This window comes from Equus quagga, chromosome 3, assembly GCF_021613505.1.
Source record: "Equus quagga isolate Etosha38 chromosome 3, UCLA_HA_Equagga_1.0, whole genome shotgun sequence".
Classification (NCBI taxonomy): domain Eukaryota; kingdom Metazoa; phylum Chordata; class Mammalia; order Perissodactyla; family Equidae; genus Equus; species Equus quagga.
Window position 1 is genome coordinate 8,958,144 of NC_060269.1, and position 26,638 is coordinate 8,984,781.

The following is a 26,638-nucleotide window of genomic DNA, read 5'->3' on the forward strand; positions in this document are numbered from 1 at the left end:
GTATCCTTTGTCAGGGCTTCGATAAATAACTGTGATGTGAGGAGGACATCTCAGGCACCAAAGGGCAGGCTGTAATTGGAGGAAGGAAGAGTAGCTAAGGTGCGGAAACCCCATAGGAGGTAGGGGTGGAAAGTTAGGTTATGGCCACGTTGTTAAGAATGTAAACTCTCTGAGGACAGGAATTTTTGTTCATTTATTCTTTGCTGTGTCTCAAGTGCCTACAAGAATGCTGGGTGTGGTACACAGCAGGTGCTCAATAGTGTTTTCTGAATGGATTTTGAAACCCACATACCTTGCTGGACACTATTTGATTTTATTATTGAAGTTATTATTTGATAGCCATGGCCTTTTTTTTCTAGCAGAACTTCAAACACTTAGCTGATTGTTTAGGAAAGAATGTTCCAGGGTTGCAGATCTGTACACTACACTCAGATGTGTGAAAAAAAACGTATGCCTCCTCTCTCTGCATCTTTATCCCTCCCCTCCTACCCCATTCTCATTCTCTACTACAAGTAAGTATGCTCAGATCTCTTTCATTCTCCCTAAAACTCTGGATTCTTAATTTCCTTTTATAACGTAAGAAAGATTTAGATGTCATCTTTTGGACTGATTTCTCTTTTCTAGTGAGATTTCCATCTTTTTATACCCAGTGGTTACTTTCCATAATGCCTCAGGACCTTGCCATCATCATATCCTTGGGACATCCCAACTCTGTGCAGTTTCTTGAAGGTCCTAAGAACCTTGAAAACTTACCTTTCTTCAAAGTCAAGTCAGGGTTTCAAATTTTGCTTACTTCTTTTAATTGTAACTGTAATGGCAAAAATTAAAAGCCCTGTGAGAAAGAAAAAGGATACTGCAGAATCTCCGGGGAAATGAGTCCACCCTTCTAGGTACTTATTTCATTCTCCTGAATGTTCGGTGTCTTAATAAAGGCATCTGCTGAGATTTCTTTTTTTTTTTGTAAATAGAACCATCACCTTCACATTCATCACTCTGTTGATCAGGTTAGTTGTGGCTTCTTAACTCCTTTGGATAATCTTGGAGAGTCACTTGAATATTCTGAGAACTGACCACCAGATTTGATACTGCATGTAAAACATTTTTTTGGTACTGCTTCTCATTTTTGTATTTGTTTTAATCAGCTTTATGCTGAAGAATCTAAAACATGGCAAACAGGGAATAACTGAGAGACAATATCTGGGTGCAGAATGCTTTTTTTTTTTTTCCTTTTCTCAATGTGGCTGTCATTTCAGTTCATAATCTGTGTATCGCTTCTCAGACATCCTGTCCAGGGAAAATAACAGGGTAGTTTTTATTTCACAAAGCACTTTTTATATTTGATCTCATTTCATCTTTGCAATGACCCTGTGAAGTATTATCAGCACTTGGAGCAATGAGAAAGCTGGGCTTCAGAGAGAATAGGCAATTTGTGGAATTTGTAGAATTGGGGTTTGAACCAAATCCTTTGCCAATCAAATCATGAAAACAAAGGTTGGTACATTTTTGTTTGAATGGTAACTTTTATGTTTTCAACGGTATTTTTGTTTGTATAGTAAGTCTTGGTAACTGTCTTAGCAGTAGTCAAAGATCACGTTTGACGAACCACGATGTTTTAAAACATTTTGTATCAAAAGTTTCCTTATCATCTTCCCTACTGGATTTTGCAGAATGAATATTTCAGGTTTCTGAAGCCCACCTGACCACAGGGGAACATTCTTTCTATCAGACACTTTCAATGGGAAAAGAGGCTTATTGATGTTGGTGTTGGGAACAAGAAAAGAGGTCTCAACACCCACCCCCTCTTCTGCCATCATCATCTCTGTGTAGGATTCTCTCACAGTCCAGGCATTCTTTGCCTTAGAATGGATGAGGCTGACAAAGAATGCAGTGTTATTGCCTTCTCAACTGCTCTGGCCCCCTCTCAAGGCTCCTATTTTGTGGGGAGAGAAAAGAGTAGGTTTGGGTCGCGGGCTGCCATCAGGAAAGATGTGGTGCTAACCACGGCAGCCTGTCTGTGCCCAGATCCCAGGGCAGTTAAAGATCTCCTGGGGGTCTTTCCAGATTCTAATGTCCTCAGAATAAAGCGTATATGGGATTGAGTTGGCCTGTACCATCCAGCTGTAATTAGTTATTCTTTCGTTGGTTCTGAAGTGATTATCTTTTTAAAATCTACTTTTACCTTTCTGGTCTGGGATGTGTTTTACATTGGCCACAATTAATAAGAAGCTTCTATTTGTTTTGTGATAGGGAGCTAAGTATCTAAGAAAAAAGGAGTCACCCAGTGATGTCTTCTCTAAAAGTCTCAAGATCTTGCTTTCCACTCCTTCTTTTAATATTTTTTCACAGTCCTCCATTTCTCAAGTGTTACCTAGAATGATTAAAAGTTTTGTACTTTGAGAGCCATTTCTCCCCGAGTCTGACTCTGGCACATCTCCTGGCTCCTGTTCCACACCCATCTCCTGCCTTGCAGCCAGGCTGCCTGACCTTGGCTCGTCCAGAACAGTGTTCTATGGAGGGAAGGGAGGAAGTGGGGGGGGCGAGGTACTCTGATTGCCTCCTTCTTCCTACCACCAAGTCAAGGTATTTGAGATCTAATTACTCTAGGAAAAGAAGCCTGGCAGTACTAGAGAACAAATCATTGTGTAACCAGGTCACAATCATAAAAAAAAAGCAAATGCGTTAACATATAGCATTTGATTATGATAAATATGTTACCCGTATTTCCTTGTTATGTTGCCTTTTCCACCAAGACACCTTTCCTACTTAACTCTACAAGAAGATGAAATGATTATTTTTATTGTGAGGTTGTCTTTTCAAAAGCTATATATGTAAAATTAGTTTATAGCAAACTATAGATGAGTATCTAAGTTGATTAATTGTATAGGAATGGAACCATTCACAGCAATATAGTGAGGAAAGCTCTTCTGACAATAGCTGATTTCCTGCTCAATATTTGACCCATTATTGTGATAATTTTGCTTTCATTTACATTTTGGAAGTGACAGAGTCCTTCCCCTAGACAAGGAGCAGGAAAAATCTTAGAGAGAGGCTCTGAGTTTGGGGCTGTGATGGTTGTTGAAGCCTGGGAAACAACTCTGCAGAGCCAGACATCTATGCTGTGTTCTTGTCGTGCCATCTAGTGGAGTGGCATGCACATGGTGCTGGCCAGTTCAGTGTGCCATCTAGTGGAGTGGTGTGCACATGGTGCTGGCTGGTTCAGTGTGCCATCTAGTGCAGTGGTGTGCATGGGGTGCTGGCTGGTTCAATGTGCCATCTAGTGGAGTGGTATGCACGGGTGCTGGCCAGTTTAGTGCGCTGTCTAGTGTAGCAGCGTGCATGCAGTGCTGGCTGGTTCAGTGCGCCATCTAGTGGAGTGGCGTGCAGCAGTGCTGGCCAGTTCAGTGCTGGGCTGAATGCAATTTCTAAATCTGTGCGGTATGTGAAAGACATGTTCATTCTGTACATATACACGCACATATCCATAAGATACATAAGAAGAAGTGGTACTCCTACTAAATGGCAGTTGATGTGTTAAAACAGAAAAGATGAGTCCTTTAAAAAATGTGTTAAATACAGGAATAACTAGTAAAATCCCCAGGATGAAAAGTAATGAGAGAACTCCAACACTGCACATATTAAATTGCGTTATAAAATAACAGTAAATAGAACTCTTTGGCATTGGCACAGGAATGGATACGTGGATCAGTGGAACAGAACATAATTCAGAAATCAACTGAGAGGGTGGCGTTTCAAATAAACGAGGACAAGATGAGATATTTGATAGTGTTGAGAAGATTGGCTGTTTGGTTAAAAATAAAGATGGATCCCGGCCTCATTCTTTCCTCCAAAGAAAATTCTGGATAATTAAAGGTTAAAAATTAGAAAATGAAAGCATGAAATTACTAAAAGAAAGTATGAGTATTTAAAAGTTAACCTAAAGTGGCGAAAGTTGTTCAATAACGTGATAAACCCAGAGGCCATTTAGGAAAAGACATTTTATCCTTCTAGCAAAACAAATGAAAAAGTTGACAGAAAATTTTATAAAACAATAATACTTAAGGGCAAATGGTACATTTTTTAAAAATTAAAATGAACGAAATGATAATCTATTGACGTCATCTAGTAGAGTACTGTATAGACTTTGGAGAGAATACAAGATGGAAAATATGTGCATTTGCATTTCTCTGAGTAGCCACATGAGGTTAAGCATCTTTCCATGTTGATACCCTTGGCTTTCCTTCTGTGAAGTGAGTGTTTTCTCAAGTTGTCTGTGGGGGTTTTTTCCTCATTATTTTGTTTTAGATATCAATCTTTATTACGTCTGTTGCAAATATTTCTGTGTCTATTTATTGTTCTTCTGCTTTTTATAATGTCTTTCCTACTCCAGAAGTTTTATTGTTCTCTGTTCGGATCTGTCAGTCTTTTCTTTATGACTTTCGAGGTCTGTGACTGGGTCAGGAAGGCCTTCCCCACCCAGATACAATAAAATGATCTTCTTGGTTTTCTTCAAGTACTTCATATATTTTAATTCAGTTTGACTTTTTAACCCTTCCGTAATTACCTCATTATTTTTTCTCAATCAGTGGTGGATGACTCCTTTCCCACTAACGAAGATGCTGTGTCTGTCTGCACAGCCATCTGTCCCTGCCTGCTGCCTTCATAGCCCTCTCTTCTCCTGAAACTGAAGAGTTTTTATCGAAAGGGCTCTGGGTTCTAGAGTATATTTTAATATCTAGAGGGGAAAACTCTCTTGCCCTGTTCTTCAAAATTTTCTTGCCCTGCTCATACATTTTCTTTTCTAGATGAATTTTAGACTCAGCTTTTCAAGTTCCCTAACAGTCCTTTTGGAATGTAGGCTGGGGATGGATTGAAGTTAATTTCATAAAAAATCAGCATCTTCCTGACATTAATATCTCCTTCCTGTCGCATGTTACATCTCTCTGTTTATTCAGCTTTTCTGTTTTGTCCTTCAGTAAAGTTATCTTCATGTACGTCTTGTATATTTTGTTGTGTTTACTCTACTTTTAGATGTGTATGGTTTTTGTTGATATTGTAAATGAGCCTTTTTTCTTGGTCCAATTTTTAAATTGGTATTTGCCCATGGCCAGGGGCATTGTAAAGTACGTTTATCTTCAATGGTGTTAAATTTCTGGAATTGGGATTTTTTTTATATTGAACACATTTATTATGAAGATTATTATATTTTTAAAGTTATTAAATTTGCACTTTATGACTGATAGAGTCTTAAACTCCAGAAAATACTGCATGTGTATATAGAGGTGAGAGTATTATCTTCTAAAAATACTAAGTATTTTTCCTGAAGGAAACCATAAGAAATAAAATTTTCTCTACTCCTTTACATATCCATGAAGGCAGTATGCTTGAATATATTCGTATAAATGATTCATGACCATGAGAGGAAGAAAGCTAGTAAAATAGGTTTATGTGTTTCATTTTATATCATGCAGAGCAAAGAACAAACAGCAGAAGAAGTGTTTATTGCCTAGACTCAGTTGAAACTCCAAGACCTTTTAGTCTTTGGGAAACAAAATTTAAATAATGTTATTACCATAAGGCGTAGTATTTCTGAGTGTAAATTTTTTGTAGGTGGCATTGACCCTGAAAGTTTCATCTTTAGAGAATTGGGTAGAAGGTGATGAATTATTTGAAGACCAACCACAGGGATAAGACACCGTATGTGTTCAGTCCTTCTACCGTGCAGCATTTACATTTGTTTATCTGCAGCTGGCTTAGGACTGTACATGAAATTAAAATTTTAAATCAATTTACTTTTATTTCTTTGAATCCACAGATAATATCATTATATTTTCAGCACCTGTCGTATTCTTGGTAAATGTAGTAGAACATACCTTAAAAGCTTTAATCCAAAGTTGGTATATTCTCTCTTTCTTCATATATTCATAGGTAACTAGAGTTTCCTGGAAAATGAGGTGTTTTGATAAGGTTTTCATCCCGCCCAAATAATTAGAGCCTATTTTACTCACTCAGTAGCTAGGAGGATATGCCTCTTTCCGTCATCACTCTCGGTCATGTAGTGACACTATTCACTGATTCATTTTGGCATAAAATGTGGTCCCCTCTTCCCTGCCAAGAATGAGTGCGATACAGCCAGTTAATAGAGATCTCATTAAGTGATAAAAGGACAAGGGACAAAAGCAAAGAACAGAAAGATGGAGAGAGGCCTACCCTTCCATAGAAATACTTGGTGTTGAGCTAGGTGCTGACACCATTGTGATGATAACTTATTTCTGTGCGCTTACCCCCAGCTGCAAATCAGGTTATGCCAGAAAGTGGTGTGAAATGCAGAGGGCATGGGTGACACAGTCACGGCAGTAACTCATCTATCCTGAACGAGAGACCTGCAGGTTCTGTGAGGGAAACTGTGGCGGCTCACGGTGCACATTATGAATACAGAGGGCCTCCATCGCATCCTCCCTGTTTTCCTGACTCTGTTATGGCATAGGTGTTGCTGACGGACAGCACGTTTGCTTTCCTTACAGTGGAATTGTGTGTTCCTTGAAGTGCTGTTGCTTTATTAGTTTTCATATGGGAAACTGAAGTTCAGTGTCTGACAAAGATTTATTCAAAGGAATAACTTACCATAAAAGCAAGCTTGTGCCTACAGAATAAAATGAAGCAGGGGTGGTGTCCCTTAAAACAAACTGCTTTCATTTTCAGTACAAATCAACCATACTGGCAAAAATTTGTTAATGTGTCTTCCTGGGAAATGAGTAATTCCTGCAATTTTAGAGTTGTCGCTAGTTAACGTCAGATCTGCTATGGCCCAGCATCTATTGGCTGTATAAGGACATGTTTGAGAATTTAGCATTTTCCCACACAATGAGGGAGAGTGACCTCTCAGAGATTTCCAGAACCCGTGGACGCCTTACAACAGAGCATGTACGATTTCTGTTCGTTGGGAGCTGGAGAAATATTTAGAGAAGTAGTAAAACTCTTTATGCTATGGATCTTTGGAACTGTTAGCTAATTCCTTCTCTTTCTCAGTTATGTCATACAATATGGCTCTGCAGAGATGAAAGTTCTCAAGCTTAGACCAAGATAAAATCAGCCCACTTCTAAAATAACAATTTCCCGGGGTGGGGGTGGGGTTGGTGGTTAATGTTTTTGTCATATGTGCGATCCACATCTTTCCCTTGTATCTTCATGCACATTTATCTCTGACCGTGTTTGAAACAACAGCTTCAATTCTTTGACCCCTGTCTGGATCTTAGGCTGTTAGCTATTGATTTTTTGTTGTTGGTAACTTATTGACCTTACCAAATTAACTATCTGCCCTCTTTATTTCGGTTAGTGTTGTCAGATGAAATATTTTAAACAAAGCAGTTATTTAAAGGAAAATATTATATCCTCTTGTTTGCTTTCTAATTGTTTAAGAAAATTACCTGAAGCCTTTTTTAAACTAGGTTGTTGATAACACCGATTATGAACTATGTTGGTCTTTTGTAAAATTAACTCCCACGTTTTGATGTACAGGATCTTCAGAGGTGGGTCAATGGTGCTCATGAACATGGCTTTGTCCTGGTGTCTTTTGGAGCGGGTGTCAAGTATCTGTCAGAAGACATTGCTAACAAACTGGCAGGAGCTCTGGGGAGATTGCCCCAAAAAGTGCTTTGGAGGTAAGGTAGCGATGTAGAGTGTTTGTTCACGGTTGGGTTTCAGGATGCTCTTGCTTAGCCCGCAGCTCCCAGGAAAGCACAGCACATCGACTCCCTGGCAGGATGCCCCTGACTTTATTTCGTTTCTTAGTGTGGTGAAATCTTGGGATTAATTTATAAGACTGTGATGGATAAAGAGACATCTAGCCTACAGCATAGAAAAAAGATACGATGCAGAATGATTTATTCTTGTATCGGATGCATTTTTGTGTTACCCTCAGCTTTCTGCCCTCATTTACCCTTCTATTATTTATTATCATTTTAAAAGTTCTTGTTGTAATTGCACACATTTCTATGTACTCCTTCAAAGCACTGTTGGAATGTGGTAGAGAATGATGCATGAATGAATAAATAGGTCAAATATTTCACGGAACCTTTTGGGCTCCCACTTCGTCTCCTTTATAAATGCTTTTGATTTCTTTCTTCCAAAAGACCAGGCCTTTAAAAACACAATAACTTTCCAGTTAACTCTGGTTAAAACAGACCCATAAATTACCCCAGCTTCCTGTGAGAGGCACTGCCAACACATGTCTGTCTGGCTGTGGAATTTGCGACACAGTGTGTAAAAGACAGACCTGAGCACTCGATTTAGCGTGTATGTATTTAGTAACGCCACCACCACCACCGGGCTCTAGGACGCAGCAGTGAACAGTGTTGGCCCCAGTCTCAAGCATTACAAGTGGGCTCTAAGTAATACGGGATGTTCCTTTCTAATGACTGTGTAAGGATTAGCTCCTGCTGCTCCTGGCTGAGCTGTGAAATAGATACATATTTTATTCTGACCGTTTAGGACTTTTCTCTCCGGATTCCAGTCCTATTGGATTTCCTGTATTAGGCTTAGCCCAGAAAGCACCGCTTCTGCTTTATTTAGGACAGTTGTTGGCTCAGTTCAAACTCTTGCCATTCTCTCAGTTGTTAAGCACCTTTATGGTTTATCTTTCAAAGATCAGGGCAGGAAACAGTCTAATTAGAACTCCTATCTCTGGGGCCACGCTAGAGAAGAGTACTTTCTGCTTTCTTTCCATTCTGATGCCTTCCCTAGGCTCCAGGTATCACGGATTGGAGCTGCCCAGGGGAGGCCGTCCCTGCTCCTTTGTATTTAACCTTCCCGGTGCTGGTGGAGCATGATTTTCTAGCCTGGGTTTGTTCGGTTGCTTTTTGCTCCATCTTAGTTGAGAAATGCTGAAGGACAATAGGTCTCAGTATAAGCAAAGTGTTTCTTATTTATCCCTCAGTCAATGAAAATGTGAAAAAGAAATTAAATAAACTGAATCAGATTTTTGCTGTTACTAAACATGCTTTCCTTCTTAAGGATATCAACAAAAGATCATGTAACATTTATTTTAGGTCTGGTAATGTAACCAGAGTCTACACTGGGAATAAAGTTTGATTTTTGAAAGATTCCTTGTCTGGTGTACATTTCAGGTTTTCTGGAACTAAACCAAAGAATCTAGGAAACAACACTAAGCTCATAGAATGGTTACCACAAAATGACCTGCTTGGTAAGTCAGCGATGGGTGAGTGCTTACCTGGTTTTTAGATTTTAGTTGTGTAAATGTGATTCTTATACTTGAGTGGCTTGTACAATAGGCATATAGTTTATGTTAGTTTATGACAGGTCGTTATGTTTTCTAAGGATCTCAAGTCATAGATTTCAAACCAACCACATTATTTATGGGAAAATGATTTGTAAAGTATAGTCATTTGGGCAGTGAGTAACGTTATGACTAATTAAGCTAATCAGCTAAAAGAAGTAAAATTAAAACAGTGAAACTGTAGAGTTTTGTTATAGTTTTATTACAGGTGTATCTGAGAACCCACAGAAATTCATTTGTTTGAAACCAGAGAGAAGCAGAAGGCCAAGGAAACAGTCAATTTATTTTAACTTTGTTTGGATCATCTGTCTAGATTTCTTTCTAAATCACCAGGCATTTTTCAAACACTTTATTTCTTTTGATTCATTTATTTCTTGGGATTCTGATCTTCAGCTCAAACTTAAAATAAATTATATACATATCTTTTAAGATATTTGAATATAAATAAATTTAACTCTATGTTCAATAAGCACAGATAGTAAAAATGTAAGTTGTCTTATTCATTAAATTTCTAGGTAAATGTAATACCATATTATCCTTTAAGATATTATTTATAAGGAGATCGTGAAAAATGTTACTGAATTCGGCACTACTGACTATCATTTGTTCAATAACACTAAAATTTAACAGATTGTCTAAAAGTGGCTTTAAATTTTAAATAACATTGTTAAATATTATTTTAAAAGTATTTTTTAGAAACTAAAATGACCCTTCCTAATAACTAGCAAATTGAATTTTGCAAATAAAAAACAGTAAGAAATTTTCTTTGATCGTGTAATTCCTTTTCATCTAGTTCATTATAGGTATTCTATAAATGATAAAACTGAAAAACAAAGGCAATTTACTTCTCTTGATACTTGTGTTCTTTTCCTTTTCTTTTTTATGTCTTTACTGTTATGAATTCAGCTTCCCTAGAAGGTAGGAAGGAAGCAGGAAATTTAAATAAGATGTCTTGACCCTCAGCTCTCTCAGTGCAACAGCGTGACAGCGCTCTGTGGGAACGTCTCAACTGTTCTCAGGGCTTTTTCTGTGAGGCCCTACAGCCACCTGTAGCTACTCAGCAGTCCACACCATGGGCCCTCCTCAAGTTCATAGCTCCTCTGGGGTCCTCAGAATCTCCACTCGCTGCCTTTTCTAAGATTAGTGTTCTTTTAAACTCTGGGCATGACCTTTGTGGGTCCTCTGTTGGCTTCTAACTATGATCAGAAGATTCCTCCAGGATAAGAAGTGGGAATACATCAGTGGTCTTCCCTGATCTTGTCACCATACTCCCCTGCCCTCCACATACCAGCTCTGCTTTATTTCTCACTGCTGGGCTTGGTGGTAAGACTTTGTTCAAACAAAGCATTCTGCTGCTAAAAAGAGAGTTTGAAATCCACTGCAGGGGCATCTCTCTTAGTTGGGCTGAGTTGAGAAGCCACTTGTGGGTAAGTATGAGAGACCCTGAGTGTGAGAGACCCTGGACATTGAGGTGGGAAAGTCCTGGAGCCCCATTGAGACTGAGAGGTTCGCCCACAGAGTCCGTTTGTGCCTGTCTTCTGTATATTTAAAAGATTTGTATTTTTGCAAGCTGTAATTCCTTCCTAGCGTATAACGCACTTCCTAAATGCAACGTTTCTTTGTCTTAAACTTCTTAGGCAAGTCTTTTGATCCTTTGTGAAACATAGGCTGTTCACGAGGACATCTGTGTTTTGAATTATGTATCTCATTAATTTTGATAAATTCTCTCTTTATCCTTGTGACAGCTGGATGTTAGATGACATCCCATCTCTTACGACTAATTTTTATCAGTGTCTGTCCCTGCTTGTTTGTATAACTAAAATATAAAGTGTAAAACTCCCCTAAAATTGTGAAGCACAGATGCTGACATGACTTGAATGTTGTGAATACTGTGTGCTGTACACTCTTGCTCCTTGGATAAGCACATAAACTCTCCATGGACTTCTGGAATCCAGCCCCACATTTTGACATATGTTTTTTCACAAAGTGTATTTGACTTTAATATAGATAAATGCTTGAATAGACAGAAATTAGATGTCTATTTTTAGTAGAATGTGGTTGTACTCTAGCATTTTTTGACATTTCTTGCTTTCATCGACTTCCTGTTAATTACTAGCCATTTAAATAGATGTTGCTATTCACTTGATATTTGTGTTTGAGAGAAAGTTGTAATATACTTTTTAAAGCTATAAATTTTACCTACTTAAGAATGACTTTTCATTGATAGATACAAATAAGGTAATTATGTATATAACAAGCATTTTAATTGGTGTAGAGCAGGAATCAGTGAAATGATGCCTTTAAAAATCCTGTATCTAGGGGCCGGCCCCATGGCCGAGTGGTTAAGTTCACGCACTCCGCTTGAGCGGCCCAGTGTTTCGCTAGTTCAGATCCTGGGTGTGGACCTAACACGGCTCATTAGGCCATGCAGAGGTGGCGTCCAACATAGCAGAACTAGAGCCACCTACAAATAGAATATACAACTGTGTACTGGGGGGCTTTGGAGAGAAGAGGAAGAAGAAGAAGAAAAAAGATTGGCAACAGATTTTAGCTCAGGGCCAATCTTGAAAAAGAAAAAAAAGTCCTGTATCTAAAATGGATGTTTATTGTAGTGTCAACTTTTAGGAAATTTCTGGAAAATCTCTTCTTAGAGTAATACATAATGTTGTAAGTTGTTTTCTTTTTTATCCTTCTTTAGGGCACTCAAATATTAAAGCCTTCCTGAGCCATGGTGGTTTGAACAGTATTTTTGAAACTATGTATCATGGTGTCCCTGTGGTGGGGATCCCCCTCTTTGGAGACCATTATGATACTATGACCCGGGTACAGGCAAAAGGCATGGGAATATTGCTGGAATGGAAGACAGTTACTGAAGGAGAACTGTATGATGCGCTGGTGAAAGTTATCAATAATCCCAGGTAAGATTCCAATTAATATTAAAGCAGATGAATATAGATACCACTGCATATTGTCAGTTGCCGATTATTGCCAATAGGTTGTCAATAAACCAATGATAGAAATATCCTTTAGATTCCTATGTATAATGCCTTGTGCATGTTTTTTATAATTTGAAAAATAAAGATAGCAATCATTTAGCCAGCTATGTATGACCTTGAATAATATTCTACCAGGATTTGCCAAACTGAGGAGAAACTACTGTGGGAAGGAACAATCATTGGATCCCTGCAGTGTGTCATTTTGTGTCCTTCCTCTCATTTTAATGCTCCTAATAACTATATATCACTGTTTTTGTTATTTTCATTGTAGACTTGAGGGATGTGATGCCCAGAGAGCTTAAGCAATTTGCCCATAGTTACACAGCTAGTAGGGGAGAAATTCGAGCCAGGAGTGTCTGCCTGGTTCCAAAGCTGGTGCTCCTTGTGCTCTCTGCTGCTGGGTTTACCTAGTACTGGGTGTCACTGAAGTGCCAAGATTTCGTTACTCAGGTGAAAAGGCTAATCAGAATCTTTATTTTGTTTTTTAAATTCTTGATGTGTCTTGAGTTAACCCAGTTCACAAACAAGCCTCAAAGGGTGGTGAGCCGGCCTGTGTAGTTTTAAATCAAAGCAGCAATTTTCCCCATCTTTACATGGCATTTCATTGATCTTACAATTCAGATGTCATTAATGTTTGGAAGAGTGTAAGCTTTTTTCTCTTTATACCCTGGGGATTTAGCTTAACACTGCATTGAGAAACACTGCCATATTCTAAGAAACAACCATCAATCAGTAAAATTCCTTTATCCAAAACGAAGCAGCTTTCATATAAAAGGCTGGAGTCGAGGGCACGGAGGTTCATTGTGCTGCCATCTGTGGGCTCACAGGCGGCCTTCATGATCTGACCTGCAACAGCATCCAGTGTCCTGGGCGCAACTCTGGCTCTTGGAGCAGCATTTTCTATGACTAGAGTTGCCCGAGTATGGGATCGCTTCATGTATGTTCTGTAGCTTTTCTTTTAGAGCCTAGTGTTTTTCAAAACCTGATGTTCTTTTGGAAAAGGATGCGTATCGTCCAGGCTTTTTTAGGAAGGCTGTAAAGTGCACCCCTGAAGTAGAGTTTGTGGGGGGTGGCTGCAGAGCTCCTGAGATTGGTTGGTTCTGCAGAAAAGAGAGAAAGGCTGGATTACCCCGTCCTCACACGTCCTCAGCCTGGCTGTGTTCTGCGAGGTATAAACAGGGCCAGATCCGACAGAGACCAGGCCATAGTTTCAGGTCACACTGCTGTTAAACCCCAGCTGTGCAATCTTCAAGTATACGTAAGTGCTTGATTTCAGAGTATTTGTTATTTTGTGCAGTGAGTAAATGTACATCACTCCACAAAGTATGCATATGACGTGAGTTAATTGCATATAACTCTTTTAAAGTTTAAATATTTAACTAAAAGTCTTGTGTACATTCAGGATAGGAAGATGTCTTAGTCAATATAAAAATGACAATGATTTGGGTAGTGTGTTCTCTGCTAACAAGTCATTGTATGTAAACTGAAGTCACTTATCTTTCTTTGCTTCAAATATATGCCAACGTCCCACATTTAACATGCACATAATTACTAAAAAGGCTGGTTTGCTTCACTAATATTGTGTCCCAGATATTCTAGTTTAAGCCAGGTAAACAATATTGCTAAAGAAGTATTACTTTTTTTTTTTTCTTTTAACTCATCCATTAAATGAAATCATTACACATCTTACTTCTTCCCTTAATGGCTTTTGGATTTATTTAATGAAACTATTGCTGCTTCTCTTTGGGAGGAATTCTCTTGAGACTGGAGATTTTATTATTTTAAAGCAACTTGTGGAGAAAGATGAGTAGTTAATCTTTATTCACTTAGCCCCTATCCGGCCTGTGGTTATTAAGTTTTAATAGGAGGTACTTACCCTTTTGTAAAATACAATGTGCAAGTCACGTGAACCCCTTAGAAGGTAATTCATTTTATTAAAAGAGGCTTTATCCAAGAGATTCCTAAGAATAGTTTTGAAGTGGCTTAGGTGATCATTTTAATCACACTATTCTTTATTTTTTTTCATTTCTCAATCTTCATACTCCTGCTGGAAGAAATTTTGAATTGTAATGCAAACTATGCTAAAGGGACCATGCCACTTACCACTAAATTTGAGACCACTTCTAGCATGGAAACTTACTTCCCCTTCAAACTGATCTATCCGTGAGACCCCCAGATTCCTTCCCGGTTGATCCGTGTTCTTGCTGCTTCTGAAAGGAAGTCAGGGGAAATTGGTTGGTTCGTAGGCATCCAGCTTTATGAGTCTGCTCCTGGGTAGGCGTTAAGGGTCTGGCTGATGAGAGTCCTTACTCCATACTCACGTAGCTGAGGCGGATAAGGGCTGATCCAGGACCAGCGAGCCTATTGAGTTTCATACGAGGCAGTCAGTTATTCAACGGTGGCGGAAGTCAGATTCCCCACAGAACCACCCTCGTCACACGCAATCCGTTTAATCATCTCTAGAGAATGGGTCCTATTCACAGTGACATTAAGGTACCTTGAGGACCAAGGTTGTTTTGTCCTCCTTCTCCTTCTTTGTTAAATTAGAATGTTGAATTTTATTTTCTGAGATTCCATATTTCATTTCTGTATTTTAAAGATGCCTTTTATCCTGTAAGAATCTTCTCACAAAATAGAGTAATCAAAAGTTTCTAATTTACCTTTTGCCATCAATTAGAAATAATGATAGATTACAAAGCAAGATGAGGATGGCCTCTTAATATCTGGGTGAGGTTTGACACTTTTAAAGCAACTGAATTTATTGTATATCAGTAATTTTGTTGTGAGGCTATGAGGAGAGAGAAAATGGGCCTTTTCTTTTTTAAATTAACTTATAGTTATTCAAAATACAAGAAAACAATTTAAGATAACAATAGTTAACAAACATTTTACAATGTTCTTTAGTTTTCACATGAAATTTTCAACATGATAGGCAATATGGCTTAGTAGAAGATCATGGACTCTGGGAGTCAGAAAATTATGGCTGAAATTCTGGCTAAGTCATTTAGCAAATGTATGACCTTGTCCTAATCATTTAATCTCTTTCCTAATCTGCAGTATAGGAATAATAATCTTCCTCTCATTTTCTCATCCTATGTGATTCTGTAGAAAGAAACCTACAAGTAGCAATCTTGATTTGTGATTTCTCAGTCCCAACACCATACTGTTCAGTACTTCTCAAATTTGTTCTTTTCGTATTTGTTAAACTTTAATGTTGAGGGCTTGAGCTAAATCATACCAAAGAAAATAAGGTTATCAAATCAATGCATAAATATCTGAGTAGATTTTTTATTAGGTACTCATAATCCCATACCTTTAACCTCACATTTCTAATGCTTTCTGGACCTGACGTCTCATTCCGTCCCACACTGGAATCATTTCCCCCAGTCTGTCCCAAGTTCTGTGTTTCCATGTCCTGTTAATGGCTACCAAGAGAGTCATCCAAATTGGAAACAGTGGGTTACATCTGACTTTTCCCTTTCCTTGGCATTTCATCCAGGCTCTTACCAACTGCTTGCCAGCTCTTCCACCGCACCATTTCCCCATCTGTCTAATCCCACTGCCATTTTGTGGGGCAGTTTCTCTTTTCCATTTGTATGGTCTTTTGAATGGTCTTCCCACTATCAGTCTCTTCCTTTCTTTAATCCTCTCCCCCAAACTCTGGTTTAATGGCCAGTCTCTGGTCTAATGGCTCCTTGGTTCTAAGAACAAGGCTACAAATTTTGTCCTTCTGAGCACCCTTGAGCAAGATTTATCTTCCAGTTTAACTTCCAGCCAACACTCCTTGTGCCACACACTCTTTCCAAATGAATTGGTTCTGGGCCTACTCTTGCTCTCCCACCTTCATTATTTAGTTCACACTCTTCTCTTGGCCCATCCAGTTTTCACATGTCCAAGCTTTTGTTCCTCTGTAAAGCACGGTTCAAGGGCCACATCCTCCATGTGGGGTTTATAATCCCTCCACTTGGAAATTATTTCTTCTGTCTGAACAATGCAAACTCTAACGAGGGATCCATGTTCAAAAGGGCTTTGGCCATGTGTCACAGGTTGGCACACACACGTGCAGTTATGTATTTTATATTAAAATGTTTACATGGTATTTTATCACTTTTTGTGGTTATCCTCTTTAACTGATTTTTTTTCCTTTTTTAAAGATTGGCACCTGAGCTAACATCTGTTGCCACTCCTCCTTTTTTCTTGAAATCTTCTTCTTTTTCTTCTCCTCAAAGCCCCCAGTACATAGTTGTATATTCTAGTTGTAGGGCCTTCTAGTTGTGCTGTGTGGGACGCCACCTCCACGAGGCTGGCCCCTTTAACTGATTTTTTTTTTAACTGTTTAAGAGGGTGTCTCCTTTATCCATCCATCCATACTTATGTGCATATATACATACTGCATATGATGTCATATATGGCTTCATAGTGGTGTTTCTCAACCCCTTTTCAGCTGTTTCATAAACACAATAACCTCACACCATCATTTAGTGTTATTTTAAATCTGAACAAAATTAAATGTCATAGCTAAAAAAAAAGGTGTTGGGACAAAGTTCTTCATTTTTTTCACCATCCCTCTCTTAGAATTTAATGAATGCACTCCTCTTCCTGGTTGAGACCCATTGATTAATTAATAGTATTTCAAAGCATATGGAGAGAAGAATCACATGTGTGTAAGAGGTATATGGTAGAGTATGGAAAGAGCATGGGGTTTGGAGTCAGAAAAACTTGAATCTGAATCTCAACTTTGTAATCATAATCAGGTTATTTAGTCTCTCTGATTTTCCTTTTCCTCACCTGTTTAAAATTTATTTTAGTGTGTTACATAAGATAATGTGTTTAAAACGCTTAACACAGCACCTGGCACATGCTAGGTACTTCATAGAGGAGAGCTGTCTTTCTTGTCCCCATTTTTAGGTTGAGAGTCACGAGACTCGTATTTCCATGACCATTCTGTGTTTTGCCTCCACTCCGTAGCTACCGTCAGAGGGCCCAGAAGCTTTCAGAAATCCACAAGGATCAGCCTGGTCACCCTGTCAATCGGACTGTCTACTGGATCGATTACATTCTTCGTCACAATGGAGCCCATCACCTCCGTGCCGCGGTCCATCAGATCTCTCTCTGTCAGTATTTTTTACTGGATATTGCCTTTGTGCTTTTGCTCGGTGCTGCCTTGTTTTACTTCCTCTTGTCCTGGGTGACAAAATTTATCTACAGGAAAATCAAAAGTTTGTGGTCTAGAAATAAGCATAGCTCAGTTAATGGACATTACCATAACGGAATCCTCAATGGCAAGTACAAAAGAAACGGCCACATTAAACACGAAAAGAAGGTGAAATGAGCCAACGGCCCATGGGATAATAACAAATCTGTTCAGTCATTGAATTTTTATTGCTATAATTTAGTCTAACAACTACTAAAAGTAAAACGTCAGTAAACAATTCTAACACTCCCTTATCTGATCTTACTAATGAAATTCTATGGAATTAAGATGGCTGTAAAAAGCACAAACCTAAAATGCAAAAATGTATTTTATTTGAATACTGATGGCAGAGAGTTTGGGCACTGAACCTTTTAGAAGCCTTAATTATTTAAATCAATTAAGTGACCATGTCAGACCTTAGTTTTAAATCTTGACATGTGTGTGTCCCAGATAAGGTACGGTTTCCTTTCTCTTAAAAAGATTTGTTGGGGTGTGTGTGTGTGTGTGTTAATATTTTTCCTAATTAAGGGAATTTTTAGCTGGCTGCTTGTTATATTTGTTGAAGGTACAACACATTCAAGAATGAAATCGAAAGACAGTTAGTATCCAAATGGTTCTCTTTTAGAATTTGATATATATGAACTCAGAACACCTCCATAAAAGAACACTTTTCCCTCAAAACTGAATGCAGAGGAAGAAAAGGAAAAGATAAATGGCACCATTTTTGTACCTTTTTGTTTTATTTTTGTTTTGTTTTGTTTTTTTGTTTTCCTTTTCTTACAAACCATGGACACTTCTGGGAGAAAAAACATACCATTAAGTAAATGTGTAAGTTAGTTGTGACATTTTACTTTGTCTTCTCCCTACCAATAATTTGCCTCCAGAATAATTTTATAGTTTTTTCTATTTCATTTTAATGAGTAATGTTAAGTGTATAATTAAGACAAAGCTGCAAAGCTCTGACTTATATTCAAAGTACTGACGACTATTGCTTATAAGGCATCTTTAAACAGGGCTGTTATTTGAATGTTTTTGTACCTGTTTGATGGCTTTTCTACAATGTAGTTTTTGAATGTTAAGATGTTATATTTCCAAAGTTTTAATTTTAAAAATGGTCTTCTTCGTCCCCTTTCTTGTCTGGGCCACACAATCTGTGTTACATAGGTGCCAACATTGAATTCTTTCCAATGGAACATTGGCTATTTTCCATATCGGTACCTGCTGCATCTGAGAGGTTTGAGATCTTGTAAACAAATCAAACTGCACATGAGATACAGAAGTGACAGAGAAATCGTACCACTTGTTTGTGAAGATGAGTTTCTGTTTCCCTCCTCCCTCCCTCGACCCCCACCTCAGCAGCCTTTTCCAGTCGTCTGCTGACCTGGAACAGTGACAGTATTCATTTGAGAGTAGGGATGCGAGTCACAGACGCCATAAAATCAGGACCTCCCAGCTGAACCGTTCACCAGTGGGCAACTATGAGCTTATTCCACGTCACTCTGTTTACTTAGCATTTGCACTACACATGTTGAGTGTGTGCTTTATTTATTCGTAGTTTGAAATCCCATGTCTGACAGCTGAGAGTAGAAAAATACATTTACCTAATGGCATTCACTAACATGGGAAGAGTTGTGAAAATTCTAGAATGCTGTAAATCCTTGTCATACACTATGACATACAACTTCGTTCCACTCCCACCAGGAGCCTCTCTCCTATACTTAGAAATAATGTCACAAGTAGTTTTCTAATGTACAATGCAGACAAACTGTACTGCTCTCTGAATACTTGAAGAAATGGTATTACACATATAAGCCTATTAGTTATACCTTTTCACAATCTTATCATAGTGTTGCCGTTAAAAAGGAAAAAAGACACAGGCAGTGAAGGTGGGGTGGTACCAGGACTTAGAGTGTATGAATCAGTTGATTTTACTTCTTTTTGGAATTGGATGAAGTTGACAGTTGGCACTCACTGGACGATTAAGCATAAGTTAATCTCCACTGTGATACAACTTAAACAATAAACATGATTTAAAAATAGAGAAATGTTGTTGGAATAACATTTTTATTCAGATTTTATTTCATGATATTATGTATATCCATTATAAACATGTTTCTAAGGTCTCCAAAGTTTTATATGTGTATATGAGTATGAAAACAGTGTGTTACATGTGAGAATGTTTTTTTTTTATTATTATTAAACACAGGGATTTAGCTTACAAGTACATCAACATGGATCCTAAAATTGTCCCAGAATTAAAAATGTTAAGTATAGGTATTTACTGATCATTGTTGTTTTTTTCTAGTAAGCTTATTGTTAGCCAGTTTTGGTAAATAGAGTGATTTTAAATTTTCCACACTTGGGCTAGATTCTCTAATAAAGTAAAGTTTTCAAGAAGGTATTTATTCATTTATTTTTTTAAAAGAGCCTCTGCAAATATTTCCATAGCTTGTCATCATCACGTCAAATGCAAATGAGAATTAAGACACTGATCCATTTTTCCTCCAGAGCTGAAACTTTTAATATGCCTCCACATGGACGTAGGGGCAGAACTGGGATGTCCAGGATGGGAAGGAGCTGATGTTTGGGTTAAAGCAGTGGTTTATGATTGAAGTTTGAGAAGGCTAGAGATTCTCTCTTGAGAATATAGAAACTTTGTATTACAATTTGGGGACATTGTCAGACTCCCTAGTACTACCCTGATCATTTTCTGGTAAGGTCTTGTCTGGTGATTGTCACCTTAAGCTTGGGGGTTCTGTCCTCAGAGAATCACCTGGGAACTTTACCCGACCACCTATGGACCCGCCGCCTAGACTGTGATATACATCACCCCTCTCCCGCGGGGCTGGAATCCACCACACTGGATCCTCAGGGACTCTACTTCAAAAAACACGTTCACGTGGTCTCAGGTGTGCCCCTGCCCTCCTTCCCTGCCTGGAACCAGTAGTTGTGAGGCACTGGAGAGACAAAATGTAGCATTATGGGTTTTTCTCGCCCCTTTCCTGCTTCCACCAAAACTACAAGAGTATTTGTTCTTGGATGACCTGATAGATGCGGATAGCCTGCCTCAGTGCCCTGCTTCCAGCTTTGCCTTGTAATTAGGCACATTAGACACTGCAATTAGACATGATGGGGCATGAAACATGCACTGAAATTAACGTGAAAAAATTTGTTGCTGTGAAAACATTTTGTACACCATTGCTATTTATAAATGGTAAGTACCTTCTTTGAAATACACACTGTAGTGAATTCTTTAAAGAAAGAATATTTATTTATCTGCAAGAACAGAGGAACTGCCATGAGGGGGTGGCATTCATTCAACATTCAGCGGTTGCCTATCCTGTACCAGACAACGCTAGGTACCAGAGGAACTTACAGTTGGTAAGGGTCATCTCTCCTTCAAGGAGCTCATGATCTAGTGGGAGACACGGACACGTAAGTAATTATAATGTAACGTGCTGGGGGCTCTGGTAGATGTATGTGCAGGGTACTGTGGCAGCACCAGGAGGCAAGAATACACATCAGAGGAGCCTTGGTGGCACCATTGAACTCTACACTCACAATGGGCTTGTTTTGTGGTTGTTTGTAATACAGCTCCCATGTCATTAGTTGCTTCATCAGAAACATCCTGATGAATGTAATTTTTTTTTTTAAAGACTCTCATCTTTAACTCAAGGTCTGGTTGTTTGAGGGTCCTGACCTTGAAGGCTAACTCCAATGTTTATTAATCTTTAACTTTTGGATCCCTTATCTGTATAGTGATAATTACCTCATGGGCTTATCACGAACACACACATACGCACACACACTCACTCTGTGCTGGCCTCTATACTAAATGTTTGAAACACTTGTGTGTATGTGTTTAAAACATTTAGTATAACGGCCCTCACAGAATGAGCACTCAAATCTGTGGTGTTAGCGCTGGATAGACTGACGGGACTAACCTCTTTCATATTATTGTGCTTTCAGTTTTTGAAAGTTGTTGTTTAAAGAAATGCGTTTTGTTCATTCATTCACCAACCATTTTTTGTCTTCTCTTCACCTGGTGGTGACAGGTGCCAGAGGTACACTTGGCTATCACAGTTTGTCTTGTCTCTTTCTTCCTAGCTCAGCTACTCACCAAATCCCAAAATGCTACGAAAATTGAATGGCTCCACTTTGAAAAGAAAAGGTTTAAAAATGAGAGAACCAAAGTAAGGTGACAAAACAATTTCAAGGAATAATTTAGTCATCTGTTTATTTTGGAAAGTATAATTAATTCTTTTTCATTTTTGTTCCTAAGTAATTCAACTGGTTTATCAATATAAAATCACGTTCGATTGTTCTAATCAAAAACAATTTGAAATAGAAAACTTTTAAATCTTACCTGACAAAGTTTAAGAATTATGTGAATTATATTAGTGAAAACTCTCTGAAATATGCATTAAAGAGCTTCTTATCCTCCTCACTTCTGAGATGGTAAGATTTTTAGCCAGCTTTTAAAGATGTATGTTTCTTGCAAAAATGCTTGTGAAAGTTTTGAACATAGACCAAAAACATTTTTCCCAACAAATTTTAGTTAGAAACGCCTTAGAAATCCATACAATTAAAATACTCATATTGTCGTTTTTCTACAAATTCTGCAAAATGTTACAAACCCCCAACCACTTGGGTATTTGGGCTGCTGAGTTGGAGCCAGAGGGCGAATGGCATGGATGCTCTTAGTTTTCAAAGATGGAAACCGAAAGGCACACAACAATTACATAATTCACACTCTTTACTTTTGGGTAAATAAGGCATAACTTAAGAAAGAATTAATTCATTTAGTCCACAAGATTGTTGATAAGATGCCTAGTTAGTGTAATAAAACCAGCAAATTTCTTTCAACAGAGCAATGTATAATCCAAGTTCAGAATGAAAAATGAGAACTGCGTGTAAATTATGCTTTGTCATTCAAATAAAACAGTTGTAATGGTATAGATCTACTCGAAGAAGTCTGACGTCAGCGTTAAATATCTCGGGTGTTACAAAGCATTTTCATTTAGTAACTAATAAAACCTAAGTTCTCAATGAATTTTAGATAACTGAAAATGTTTTATCTCTGTTTCTGTCTACAGTTAATTTTCACTCTTTCATTAATTCTATTTTATGCAGTAAGTGATCATTCCTTATTACAAAGGCAGAATTAACTTGAATTCAGTATACTAGCCACTCTTTTAAAAGATAATTTCTACTAAGCCATGGGTCCTTAGATCTAATATTAAGATCAGTTTTCCATTTAGGTGAGGAATAAGTAAAAGATAATGTAACCAAGAATAGTTTGTTATTGGGATCCTAGATACAAGCGGATAATTTTGCTATTATTAAGGATCTATTACTCTTAGCACAGCACTGCATTAGAATGTCAAATAACTAATATGTTTGAAAGGAAGAATTTATCTAGTTATACTAATTCTGCTTTAGTTACCCTCATGGAACTTTGCCTGAAGCCCATGAATATTCCTTACTTTTGGCAGAAAGTGGGGATTTTTTAATAAATATGTTCGGTAAATTGCATGTAACAGTAAATTTCAAGTTAACTATGATGTGCAATGTTATATTTCTGGTTGACTTCTATGCATTTTGTTCACAAATCAAAGGAAGTGGCAGTTGGAGACCAGGCATCTAGGAAGTACAAAGCTATGGTATCATGAAAATCATCAATTCTGCTTCCAGTCCTGATTCTGCCCTCTGGATAGAACAAGAAATTCAACATATGAGCAAGAAGGTAGTTCTAGAGTGCCTAGAAATGTTTGTATGAACAATTAATTAAGCCTTGGCCAATAGAAAAAAAGCGCAAATGCTAATGTTATATATAACAAAATGAGAAAAAAAATCTAAATATATGTCAATACTATGTGTGTGTGTGTGCATGTGTGTAATTAGCATTTAAATTATACTAAACAATTCTTTAGAAATTAGATTCTGAAAAATTAAGTCAAACCAAAAATTCTTTCTCTGTGTTTTTTAAGAACGGCAGTATTATGGACTTGAAGTCTATTTCAAGAAAGAAAAACTTCTTTGAATAAATTTCAAAAGAACTTGCCAGTTTTAGCAACTAGGTCAGATGTACCTCTGTAACACTTCTTGTTAAAATTGTGAAAATAGGATGAAATTGTTTAAAATAAAATCAAGCCACTGCTCCGAAGATATTCTTCTTTCTGGAACTTCCTTCTTCTTATTTATTCTAGAATAAAAAATATTTTGAGACTTAGAAGTTTAAGCTACTTTTAGAATCTAGTTACAATGTTTTTTCCTACAATGGATTCAACTGACACACAAGAGTTTCTCATCTGGAGTCTCAAGAAGATCAAAGCAGAGGAGAAGTGTACTCAAGTACCTCTGAATAAATTTCACAGATCCAAGAGAATGGATAGTCAGTTTGACCGTTTGAAAGCACAGTTGCTTCAAGTTTGAGTCTGTCGGCTTCCAGTTCCAGATTTTATACCACATATACATAAATCTTTCCTCCCTTACTTGGTCCCTCCCATCGTCTTGCTTCCAAGCTTTCCGTTTCTTCTCCTGGGTTTCTACTGTTCAGTGTTTTTTTAAGGTGTTCCTACCATTTCCAGGTTTATGGCAAATGGATTGTGCTGTGTATCTAATGATGCTTTTGTTTTTTAACAGACTATGGAAATACAATTGGAAGCTCAAGCATTCCAAATTACAGAAGGCCAAATTGCGAAAATGTCCAGCTATGTAAAAAAATCTTTTGTCTGCACAAGCCAACTGCCATTTAGGGAGTAAGGTCCATCAAAAACCATGAGTGTGCATGTAGTGCTTCCTTGCAGCTCTGGAGCTCTGGGGAGAATGCTTCTCTGAGCGAGCGCTCCATGCTCCCCTTCTTATGAGTCAAAAGTCTTATACAGCTGGTTTGTACAAACAGAGACCTTACCTTTCTCCAGGGGAAGCCTGCCTCATGTTCATTATTGGTGCTGCTGAAAGGGCCTGCTGCCCGGGATGCATGTTATCTCTGATTCTCTAACTCTCACTCACTTAGCATCGCTCACATCCCTGATGTAAGCAGAAGATGCTGGAACTGCAGCCAGCTGCCTGATAGAGCCAGAGAAAGGGCCAGGACTGATAGGTGGAAGACATTCAAAAACTTATCTCGTGGGTCAGGCTGGTGGTGCAGGGGTTAAGATTGTGCACTCTGCTTTGGCGACGAGGGCTAAGCAGTTTGGATCCCGAGTGCGGACCTATGCACCGCTTGTCAAGCCATGCTGTGGCAGGTGTCCTACATATAAAATAGAGGAAGATGGGCATGGATGTTGGCTCAGGGCCAATCTTCCTCAGCCAAAAAAAAGAAAAGAAAATGGATTGGCAGCCGATGTTAGCTCAAGCCTAATCTTCCTCAAAAAATACAAAAAACCCACTTAACCAGGATTGTGGCAGGGGGTTCATTTTTCAGGGAGCAATAAACACAAAGGAGTGGGTAGCAAAGCAAGGACAACCTGGGAAAGAGGCAGCAGTTTCAGGTCAAAAATGACTTCAGAATGTATATTTTAGCGATGTTCCAGTGAGGCTCATCTGAACTGGGTGGGTAGTTCCAACAACCATGCAATTTATATTTTGGAATGGTCATCCATCTTTTTTTTTTTTTCCCCCGCAAGAGAGAAGATGGGAAGGGGCAAAATCAAGCAAAGACCTTTAAAGGTCTCAAATATAGGACCCAGAGAAGTCAGGGGGATTCGGCAAATGCAAGACTGGCATTCTCTGGGCATCTATAGGCGTGTGGGCCCTATTGTGTTGTAGGTGTTCTTTCAGCATGAACAAACGTGACCCCTGGGAATGTCGCTTTACCCTGGAGGAGCAGCTGGAGTCAGCTCATGTGTTCATTCGCACCGAGATGGGAAGGGGCAAAACATCTCCACTGGCTATTGTTTATTTTCTCAAATAAGAGGGAAATGACAGCAATTCAATAATTTATCATTCTCCAATTTTAAAAGTAAATCGATTAAATTTAGCATTTGCTGGACTTTTGTGCCCAAGTGTGTCCTGCTGATCTACCAGCTTCAGATCTCAGCTCTAGTATGTCTTCGAAAGACGTAAGACCTAAAAATGTTTGCTTTTTTCCCACATCAGAATTTCTCAGTTTACCGATCAAACACCTCCTCTTCATAGCCGTCCACGCTTCCTTCTGCTCTTCCCCGCCTCCCTGATTAAGAAACTGCTGCTAGATATTTATGGTAAATGTATTCAAATTCCTTACACATGGATTCTATGAAAACTAAATAGAAAGGAAGCAGATGGGTAAGTAGTACAATTTTAAAAGGTGTTTTAGATTCTCTATGATTTCATCCTGTTTATAGTGCTTTAATGTTTTACTCTGTTAAATGAATAGCAGCTTTCTAGTTTCCTTCTTACTTTCTACTACTTTAGGCTTTAAAGTTCCAGTCTTAAGAGTGTCATCCTAACATCCTTTTAGCAAGTATAGTAGTCCCCTCAGATCCGCGGTTTAACTTTCTGCGGTTTCAGTTGTCAGCAGTCAACCATGGTCCAAAAATATTAAATGGAAAATTCCAGAAGGAAACAATCATAAGTTTTAAATTGTGTGCCATTCTGAGTAGCATGTTGAAATCTCGTGCCATCCCACTCAGGACATGACTCATCCCTTTGTCCCGTGGATCCACACTGTACAGGCTGCCCGCCTGTTAGTCACTGAGCAGCCCTCTGGGTTATCACATCAACTGTGGCCATAGCGCACTGCCCATGTTCACGGAACCCTTATTTTACTTAATAATGGCCCTGAAGCCCAAGGGTAGTGATGCTAGCAATTCGGATGTGCCAAAGAGAAGCTGTAAAGCGCTGCCTTTAAGAGAAAAGGTGAAATTCTCAATAAGGGAAGAAAAAAAAAAATCGTATGCTGAAGTTGTTCAGATCTATGGTAACTTTTATTGCAGTATGTTGTTACAACTGTTCTATTTTATTATTAGTTATTGTTGTTAATCTCTTATTGTGCCTAAATTTATACATTAAGCTTTATCATAGGTATGTATGTATAGGAAAACACATACTATATATATAGGGTTTGATGATATCCGTGGTTTTCGGCGTCCGCTGAGGATCTTGGGAAGTCTCCTCTGGGGATAAGGGGGGCCTACTGCACAGGGGAAAACATTGTGGCTTTCCTTAACC

At 38.4% G+C, this 26,638-nt stretch overlaps 2 protein-coding genes across 4 annotated transcripts in view; one reads left to right on the plus strand and one right to left on the minus strand.

The window, feature by feature from the left end:
* Positions 1-19,879, plus strand: part of UGT8 (UDP glycosyltransferase 8) — an 81,011-nt gene extending 61,132 nt beyond the window's left edge. For all 3 annotated transcript variants that reach the window (XM_046655598.1, XM_046655599.1, XM_046655600.1), the window contains exons 3-6: positions 7,516-7,658; positions 9,123-9,199; positions 11,991-12,210; positions 17,257-19,879. In XM_046655598.1, the coding sequence (XP_046511554.1) occupies positions 7,516-7,658; positions 9,123-9,199; positions 11,991-12,210; positions 17,257-17,620 (804 nt within the window). In that variant the 3' untranslated portion in view covers positions 17,621-19,879. The remainder of the gene's footprint in view (positions 1-7,515; positions 7,659-9,122; positions 9,200-11,990; positions 12,211-17,256) is intronic.
* Positions 19,880-23,602: 3,723 nt separating this feature from the next.
* Positions 23,603-26,638, minus strand: part of LOC124237259 (uncharacterized) — a 73,831-nt gene continuing 70,795 nt past the window's right edge. The window contains exon 10 of the mRNA XM_046656719.1: positions 23,603-23,687. Within this exon, the coding sequence (XP_046512675.1) occupies positions 23,683-23,687 (5 nt within the window). The 3' untranslated portion in view covers positions 23,603-23,682. The remainder of the gene's footprint in view (positions 23,688-26,638) is intronic.